General features: G+C 37.5%; 1 protein-coding gene across 1 annotated transcript in view; it reads left to right on the top strand.

The window, feature by feature from the left end:
• The first annotated feature begins 316 nt into the window (after positions 1–316).
• Positions 317–10,214, top strand: part of LOC149218121 (Transducin/WD40 repeat-like superfamily protein) — a 191,028-nt gene continuing 181,130 nt past the window's right edge. Inside the window, exons 1-2 of the mRNA XM_089383820.1 lie at positions 317–655; positions 755–855. Coding sequence (XP_089239946.1) covers positions 649–655; positions 755–855 — 108 coding nt within the window. The 5' untranslated portion in view covers positions 317–648. The remainder of the gene's footprint in view (positions 656–754; positions 856–10,214) is intronic.

Below are 10,214 nucleotides of genomic sequence, written 5' to 3'. Positions count from 1 at the left end.
GGTTTAATTATTAATAATTAATTATTCATTTTTTTTTCAAGTCAAAATGTTTAACCTAACATCTCTTTCGCACTAGGTTGGAAAGCACCTCTTACCACAACAAAGAAAGATTTACACGTCAAAAAATATGATTTTTCTAAATGCTCGATAAATCTGAAATTAAAATGAACCTAAACTAATATAATAATTATTAATTTAATTTAATTTAAATTTTAAATTTAAATTTATTTTTATTTACATTGATGATACAATTTACAAATGTACTGACTCCAAGTTGCTTTCTTATATAACAAAAAAAATAAAAATAAATATTACACGCCCCATTGCAATCACATACAAAGCTTTGAACCAACCAGCGAGAGAAAGAAAGCCTAAAACTTCAGGGAATACGGCATACACTTACGAGCATGTAGCTATTCTACCTTCCCGGGGTTTTGGGGCTATATCAAATTCTCTTGGGCAATTGACTGGCTTTCAAAATCATGAATTTGACGTTTCCATATCGCGATTGGAGTGGCTGAAATCTTCTGTAACTTTGAAATACCCTTAGACATTAGACCTTTAATACACATCGTGAAAGGATCCTAGCCAGTTTAAGAATTCGCCAGGTTCGAAGGAGTTCTGGATATTCAACCGTGCCCATTAAAAATGGCAGGTTATAAATGTCTTTTCTTGTTTTTTCTGAAACGGTTTACAATTTGGCTTAATTATATTACGTGTTTGATATTAATCATCTTAAGCATTGGCGGTGCAGGGGGCCAAGGTGAAGGGGAGGAGAAATTAGATAAATTATCGATGGAACTCACAGAAGATGTCATGAAAAGCATGGAGATTGGTGCTGTCTTTAAAGATTATGTACGCATGTTTCTCAATTTTTACCTTTTTGTTTTTGCTTTGATCTGTTTGTCATGGAACCATCATATTCATCCGCAGGTTGTGTTTATATTCATCCTTAGGTTGTGTTTGCCTCTTCTAGAACTAAATTTAGAATGACATTTAAACTGAATCGATGGAAGCTAAGTAGTCCTTGTGACTCTTCAACCTTCCTTCATAACTTTATTTGTAATTGTCACAGAATGTGATTTAACTTGTTTTGCTAGGGTTTGAAATGTAAGTGCGTATAAAAAATATGCTTCATTCTTCCTCGATTTTAATTCATAGAGATATTATATAGTCGACGGAAACATGAGTCTTCATAACTATGCAATGATTACTGAGTCACTCTGCTTGCCGAGCCTGCCAGACGGTGTCAAATCTCTGCCCTTGGCCAAACTTGGTCAAACGCACTTTTGGTCAAAGTTTGTCAAAATTTTCAGAGTTTATATTCCTTCATTTTTATTTTACTGCTATATGTTCCCTGATGTTAAATAAGTCGAGTTTTGTACCGTGTTTCGCCGGGTCGACAAGTGGACTCTTCACTTCGAATTTGCTGAGTCGTTGCGAAGTCCAGACTCCAAAATCATGTGATTGAATGATAGTCAATGAGAAGAATTGCCGAGCTATTGAACAAGGACGATTGCGGCCCGCCAAATTTAAAGGAACTTTGGTACTGTAATCTTGAAAAATGTGGTAGAACCAAAATTTTGCTGTTGGTTAACCCTGCAGTTGTTCAGTTTGTCAAATGTATGCTGCACTGTTGACCATGACTAGAAATATCTGAAACCAATTACTCTGCTTATGTTCTTGTTTGAAAGCTTAAGTAATAGACGTTGAATATTTATTGCTAGAAGATTGAATTATTTGACAAGTTCTGGTACTGCGAATGTTGTTGCTGCCCCCTATGAGTACAGTGGTTGTAGCAACCGAAGACAAGGTTGTAGCTGCGCTTCTAACAGGTTGCATCTTCATGAGATATGGGCATTCTTGCTTAAGTCAAGGATGTAATAATAGACGCAGGTTTGATGTTTCTCAAGCACGGATCACAATATCCTATGACACTATTAGTACTCTAGAATATGATCAAAACATTCCATGTTGTTGTTGCAGTGTTAGATTGTGCGGCAGTCATTTCAGGATCACCTTTTTTTTATTTTTTGTTTATTATCTATTTAACAACGTGGTGAATCGGTAATTGCTAGACCTAATCTAAGGAAAACCCAGGATCAATTCTCGTAGCTGCCACTATAACACCAAGAGTACATCCAACAACCTGCAAGCAGATATACTAATTTCTTATGATTTTGGCAAGAGCCGAGACTCATGGATAAGGGGAGTCTACTCCTTGAGCCGCACACCATAGTAGGATAATATACTCAATGTGATTTGAACCCTCACATCTTATTGAGCCATGGGTGTATTATAATGGGGGTTAGACCTGCTTATTTTCTATTCAAGGATCAAACATCAAATTCTTTTAATACCTCTATTGTCTTTAGAAATTTCTCATTATTTGAATAATCATGTTTTTTTCATTGTTCCATTGAAAGCTATGTTGAAAACATTTTCAAACACAAATAACCATTGGAAAGGCTATTAGCAATGGCAACCTCCCTTTCCATCGACCCTAAATGGTAAAGGTTTAACTCACCCAACCTTGGAGTGCTTGAGCTACATAGATAAACCAATAAGTGAAATGATTAAGACCTCTAAGAGATGATCTTGATTTTGACAATTTTTGGGACTTGAACTTTCGTCATGTGTTTCAAGGCTTTCCCATGTGTTTTTCAACCCAAAGCACATAAGCCCATGGAGCGAACTCAGTGTTTTAATTTTTTTACAAGAAGTCAAGGAAGACCTAAAACAAACAATTGAGTGAAAAATCATAGTCCCAACAAGGCTCTTCTTCATTTGGACAACTCAACATTCTTGCTTGGCCCTAGTTTTTGTGCTAGGGCTAGGGTTCTCACATATTAGGGCTTTTGCCTCTTAGGGTTTTGTTGGCATTCATACATTATAGTTTTATCTTTTTGTTATAGGTTTTTTTGGATGAGGATAGGTGACACATTTCTTCTCGGAGCTAAGTTACTACCATTCTAACCAATTTATATTGCTTTGCATATTTTAGTGTTTTTGCTATTTCATTCATTAATAGAATTTGGGTTTCATTGTATCACTGTGCTTTTTGCTATATCTTTGTGTTTAGGTTTTCACCTATTCTTACTATCTTCATTTTGTTCTCAGCATAATCTAGATCAATGGAATAAGAGCAATTTGCTATTTGTTATTTTTTTGTGCATGTTCTTAATGAGGTTAGGTAATAGGGAGTTAGGCCTTGGACTAATTGAGCTTGGTGGAGATGTTCCCTGCCAACCCAAGCAACCTCCCACGGTGAATGAAAAGAAATGCGGCAAAGTAGGAGATCCTATCAAGATGTTGCTCAAGGAATTCCATGGTGCAACTTAGGAACGAGATGATGGATAATTTTGCGTAAATACTTAAGATTCTCAATGGTGGTGAAGGTACCTTCACCAAGTAGTCAGTGCAAAGGGACAATACCCTTGAAAGTACAAGTTATTTTGACATTCCTTTGTGTGAAGGTGAGATAGATGTAAATGCTTTGGAGAAATGGTTAAATCTGCTAGTTGATTATTACTCCATTCAAATTTTTTCAAAGATTGAAAAGATTTCCTTCGTTCTCCTTAAGTCCCTTCTCCATGTCAAAGATTGGTGGGACCCTTACTGTGTGCAACAATAACAAAGATGAATTTGAAGTGTTTGGATAAAACCCACTTGGTTTGTTGTTGTGGATGCCTCAAGGAGGAATTCTGCCTTTGGTTTGTTGTTGTGGATGCCTCAAGGAGGAATTCTGCCTTGTTGGAAACTACAATGATTAGTGTGCGAAATGGACAACTTTGTGTTAGGAGAAAAATTAGGCAGAGCAATAGTACACCAATACCTTCCTTACCTTATGTTCAGTTGGGCATTGTTACACCTTGGTCTACCCTACATTTTTTCACTTGATGGCAAGGCCATTGTAAGCCCAAATTGTGTCTACATGATGGTATTTTTGTAATGTATCGACCATCATGGGATGAGTTATGTCATGGCTATTGCCTTTGGGTCTATGGTACTTATGTACAGACCACCACTTGATAGGTGGTAAGTCCCTACCTCTTTGGGCATTTAATGTCCTGGGTAGGCTTCCGAAGGTCTTGGGATGGATCTATTTGGACACATGATTTACAAGAGCCCCTAATTACTCACTTATTATATTGCCATGTAAAGGGTGATTGTGTTTTGTATCTATTTGGACACGATTTATGGGAACCCCTAGTTACTCACTTATTATATTGCCATGTAAAAGGTGATTGTGCTTTGTAAGGGTTGTCACACCCATGTTTAGCACATCTACTTGTTCCTCCTATGGACCACTTTGCCTTATGTACATAGAAAAATTTAGCTATGGTCTCTTGGAGATGATTATGCATACATCCAATGCAATTTCATAGTTCATGTTTCCCAATGTACATGAGACTCTTTCCCAGTCAAAAGAAGGCTCATTGCACTCATCAATGCCTCTTATGTGCCTACCATATTGAATTTTGTTGAATGCCTTCTTCAGAATCCCATTTCAAGCTTTATTTCATTATTAAATGGAGTCAATTACTCTCCATGACACCTATGGGGGTTTATTGTTGATGTGGTGTTAGCACACAAATCTATCTCTTTGGAAAGTGGTAGGCTTGGTAGATGTGAGATAAAAATCTCAATACAACATCTTGAAGAATTTTCCCTTTAATGTCACATGCAAATCCTTCTTTGTCTTCGGGTTGGTGGTTACTAGCCATAGGGGGTGTGTTCCTAGCCTCGCATGCAATGTTTTCCGTGTAAATCTGCAAAAAACACACAAACAAAAAGTTTCTTTCGACCAACAATGTAGCAGCCAAAGGGGTTATAAAACAATTTATGAATAAGTGATTGAATTATCTCAAGCATTAGCTTTAATGATAAAATAAAAAATAGAAAGAAAGCACTTTAAATGGAAGTTTTTTTACCAAGAAAAAGGCTTAGAAGTTCTAAAATGTTGCACAAAATTCATCAAAATGTTGACAAAATTAGAAAGACAGATTAGATCAAAACCAAGCTTTATTATGCAATAGTTAGGAGGTTGGTTGTGCTAAGAAGATAGTTACAAAACCAAGATTTACTTTGCAAAAGCTAGGAGGTTGGTTGTGCCAGGAAAATAGTTATGAAATTGAGATAGTGATGTTCTTGCATAAGAGAATAGAAGCTAGAAGAGATAAGGAGAGACAATTGAGAGAGAAAAAGAGTAGTTTGTTGCTTCCAAAGAAGATCCAACCCTAAGCCAATAGCCAACACTTGTATTTAAAGAGGGAGTTCGAATTCCTTAGACAAGAGTAGCCTATGCGCATTGATGAGTGAATTTGCCATCAAATTGTAGCTACTCCTTGTCGAAGTGTGTGTGAATCTTGTAATCCCATAAAAGGGTAAAGTGTCAAGCGCTCTAAGTTAGATCAAGGAGTAGTTGAGTCAACACAATTTGAAGTATCCTAAAGTATCAATGCAAGTTGAGTCAAGTTAGAGGAGTTCTAATGCACACTGGCTTAGTTGAGAGTCTAATTGAGTGAAGTTGTTAAGGGCTAGAGAGAAAGTCACATGTTTTGGATGATGTGGAGATCTCGCAGAGATGCATCGATGATAAAGTGATGTGAACCACCCATGTGCACTACGAACTAGGGGAGACAGAGAGTGAAGTGAGGATGAAGTTAGAGAAGAAACTAATGTGCACTAGGCAACTGGGGATGAAGAAGAGTGAAGAGTGATATGCCAGAGTTATTAGATATAATGATAAGCCAAGGCATGTGGAGACAGACTATCCATGCGCATGGGTGAAGAAATGATTCTAGTCTAGTCTAAGTAAAATCAAACTAGAGAGGGAGAGAATTAGACTAAAGCGAAGTGGAGAAAAGAGAATGCATGCACTTAGTTAACTCGAGAGAAAACCTTTTAGTCTCCTCCATGCACGACGTGACTCAATTAACTCAAGTAGGTGCCAAGTCACTCTTCAACCCATGCATGCATCCCAATAGAGTGTAGTTCAAGCGACCCCATTAACTTACCAACATGCCAAGTCCAACTCAAATGACTCACCACCTTACTCTGGCTCATGCATGCATCTATATTTTACCAATGTCATAATCAAATATTGCCACGTGTCATCACTAGATGTTGCCATGTGTCACCCCTACATGACAACTACTAAAAATAGAAAATTGTTTGCATGTCCACAAGGTCATACTTATTGTCATCAATTTTTAGTGAGGAGTCCAAATATGCCATTAGAATTGATATACAAAACCTGCTAAAAATAGAAATATCTCACGTGTTTATGGAACCACTCTCATTAGACTCAATTTTTAGTGAGGCGTTTGAATATGTGACTCGATTTGACATCCAACCCCTACTAAAAATAGACCTATCTCGCATGTTTCCCTAGAGTATTTCATTGGAATTGTGAGCTCACAATAATCTCAGATATACCACCACTAATGACATGTGAGTATCTGAATTGGAGTCTCTACAACAAGTATCATGCATGTAATTTGGAAAAGGCTTATTGGAATCTTGAGCTCGCGAGGACTCTGAATACGTAATCAATAATTCCATGCAAACCTCTGATCCCTGTCTCCTAAAAAGTACGAGAACTGCTGATAATAACAACTCTTTCTAATTTGACAAAAACCTATGCAAGAACTATATCTGAGCAACCATGACATCACTGAATAAATATTGTCGCTGTATTGCATGGGAACCAACCCTTGACTCAAGCAAAGCTATATATATGTCTTTGAACTTCCAACCTAATGAAATGTTCTGTTTATTAGCCCTCCATATTTGTAAGGGGAAAAATCTAGGGGTTAACAATGGCGAGTCAAGGGGACGGGATCTCTATGAGCAATGTCGATAACCTAGTAACCTTTAACTGTATCCATGAATGACAACTTGTGATAGCCAATTTGTAGATTAGAACCTGTGCCTGTATTATGAGGACTATGATTTGAATAATGGTCCCTGATACAATGTGCCTATCCAGTGGGCAATGGAGTCAATAAGTATGGAGCCTAGCTAATTGACTGAAAGAGGGTATCATCGATACATATGTTCCCATCCTAAACCACAACTTGCTACCACATAACTTGTATGCTGCTCCTAATGGATGATGTGCTGAAGTCAACTCATGGGAGACAACTACCTAGTCAAATACCAATAATGGAAGCATGTGCTAGGTGTGGAGGAGCCCACTAATGAGCCTAATGGGCCCTAAGGTACAAATACAACTTGGCAGTGTGGAAAATGTGTTGGAGTTGAATGGCTAGCAAAGATCATCCAATCAAGGCCCAATGATGGTCTCAATGATGGCCAACGAGGCTAACAGGTACCAAGGTGCTCAACTTCTAGGTTACCCCCCTCATAAGATTTCAAAGTGTATGAGTGGTAGCTTGTTGAAAAGAGAGGCAATGGTGATTCCTCTCTCTCAACACGAAGTGATCAACAATAAGTATAAAAAGACACGGCATCATGTTCCTAGTGGTGGATGAGGGGGGACAACTAGCTCAAGATAAGGACTCAATGCAAATTGAAGAGACAAGACAACAATATGACTCAAGACTCATCCTATTGGCTCTTCAACACTATCCACATATCGGACACAAAACTCAAGGAAAGCAACAAGTGGCCCTCATCCAAGCTTGACCTAAGCATTAGCTAAAGAAAAGGCTAGGTGAACAGATTGCATGACACTCAAAGTTTAGCTTAGTAAAATAATAGACACCAAGATTATTAAGGAAAGACATACCAGCCTCATAAGAGGCTTTTATTATGTAATGACACAAGATGATATGTTGATATTAAGCAAGAAAACCATATAATTACTAACTAAGACCAACTATCATTTAGAATAAAGGAAAAATCTGCAAAATAAAGAGAATCGACTTGCTGTCCTAAAAGCAGAAAATTACCAATATCAAAATCTGAAAATGAGACTAGAAATTAGCAATAAATATACTACCCAAGACGTAGAAAATCATCATTATTTTCTTTCCTTATTTTTCTTTTCCGTTATTATTTTGTTAAAGATCAAAAGAATCACTAAAACTAATGTTTCAAACGTTGCCCATTACGCGTCCCCTCACGATCCCTGCTAAGATGGCCAGTCGAAAGTTGTTAAGTCACATAGTCACATCTATGTGATATGGGCCCAACCATAGTTACTGCATTTCTGTGGTTTCTCATTCCTTTTGTCCCACAATAGTACTATATCTCCAGTCTGAAATGCCTTTCCTTTTGCTTTATGGTCAAATACCCTCTTGACTTGAGCCTGATAGTCTGTGAATTGGGTGAATGCCACGTGTTGATCTTCCTCAAGGTGCTCCAACTTGTCAATGTAATATTGTAGAGCCTCTTGGATAGAGGTGAAGTGTCCCAAGAGCTTGTATACTAGTAGTCTCAAATTCATTGGAAGAATCACATCCAAACCATAGACCAACTCGAATGGACTCTTGCCAGTTGCACTCTTCTTTGTGATCATGTTAACCCATATATGAGATAAGTGTCCCAAGTATGTATGTTATCACCATAGTTTTCTTGATAGTTCAGGTCAAATTCTTATTGCTCGAATTAGCTAACGAGTTCTCCTATGGATATTAATTTGCTACATGAGCCAATGTAATGCTATACTGGGAACAAAAGGGTACCAAGTCATCTGACCAAAAAATGTTGCCATTTTTTTTGGTAATTTTGCTTGGGACCCCAAACCTAATGATGTTATCCTCCAAGAATTGACAATGGTGACAAAGGGGGAATTTTTGAGTTAAATTGCCTCATCCCACTTGGTGAAATAGTACATGGTCACTAAATTCAAATTATGATTACCATTGGAAGTTTGTGAAATTTGCCCAATAAAATCTAACCCCCACTTCTAGAAAGGAGCCTCCGTTATAACAGGGTCCAAGGGCAAAGCAGCGAGTTTCTGCCTCCCTTCAAATCTCTAGCAAGCTTGATATTTTAGAGCAAAAACATGCACGTTTGTAAAAAGAGTAAGCCAGTGGTATCCGACACACTTGACTTTGTGTTCGGTGGTCCTAGCTGAGAACAAATCTTTGGCAGGCTTGATATTCTCGAACAAAGACATGCGTGCTTGTAAAATGAGTAGGCCAGTAGTGTTTGGCACACCACATGACTTTGTGTGCGGTGGTCTTGGTTGAGAAATGGCCACCGCACACTCTCGAATGCAAATCTTGTAGAATATCCTTGGATTCCTCGAAATCCGTACAACGTAAGATAACATCATCAAGATTTCTCCATCTTAGGTCACCTTGCACAAAATAGTACTTTGCAACTCGAAGTTGTAGAGATCGCCTCTACGTCTTATTAAGGTTAGGAGAACAAGACAAATTCTTCAAATAAAACATAATATCCTTATATCAATCAAAATGTTCTAAGGAAGAAGATAACGTATTCAATTGTTCCTATACCTGTATGTCTTGTACAACATTCAATTTGCTCTTGGCCATCATTCTTGCTAGTCCTTACCCCCTAAGTAGCTTTTTAGGCTTTACCTTGAGATCATACTCCTTTGTCTTGGTTATTCACCTCCCCTTTGGTTCTTTTTGTACTAATATCTCTTTGACCATTGGATGAGGAATGTAAGCATCTACTTTAGTGTTCCAAAAGTAGTCTTGGAAGTAAGCCAAGGCCTTCAGCAACGCATATGCCTCCTTTTCCATTAGTTTATAATTCAATGCAAAACCTTGAAAATCCCTGCTCATAAACTTTATAGGCTACTCCATACGCTCATTATTTTTCTGCAAAAGAACAATAGCCATGGTGAAGTCAAAGGCAAATGAAACAATTGAAAATATCTACTATAATTAGGACTTGCAAGTAGGAGAAGGCAATACAAAGCCTATTTAATATCTAGGAAAGCTTTCTTGGCTTAAGTGTTCCACTTTAAATTGAGGCCCTTCTTTAGCAAGACTAAAATTGGCTTATCCCTGCGAAGTTATGAATAAGTCACAAAGTTGATCTTGTTCTAGGGAAGGGGAATCTCTTGTATCCCCTTTACTCTTTTAGGGTCTACTATGACACCATCTTTAGAGATGATGTATCCTAACAATTTGCCTTCTAAAACTACCAAAATTGACTTTTTATAATTAGGTGATAATAATAGATATACCAAGTGACTTGCAATGATCAAAGATTTTTCTTAAGTGATTAACATGCTCATTTCAATCTTTAGAACAAAACTATAATGT

Source organism: Pinus tabuliformis, chromosome Q (genome assembly GCF_031772625.1).
Source record: "Pinus tabuliformis cultivar Carrire ecotype Pingquan chromosome Q, CPIR1, whole genome shotgun sequence".
NCBI classification, from domain to species: domain Eukaryota; kingdom Viridiplantae; phylum Streptophyta; class Pinopsida; order Pinales; family Pinaceae; genus Pinus; species Pinus tabuliformis.
The sequence above is the reverse complement of the archived record's forward strand: the minus strand, read 5'-3'. Positions and strand labels throughout refer to the sequence as shown.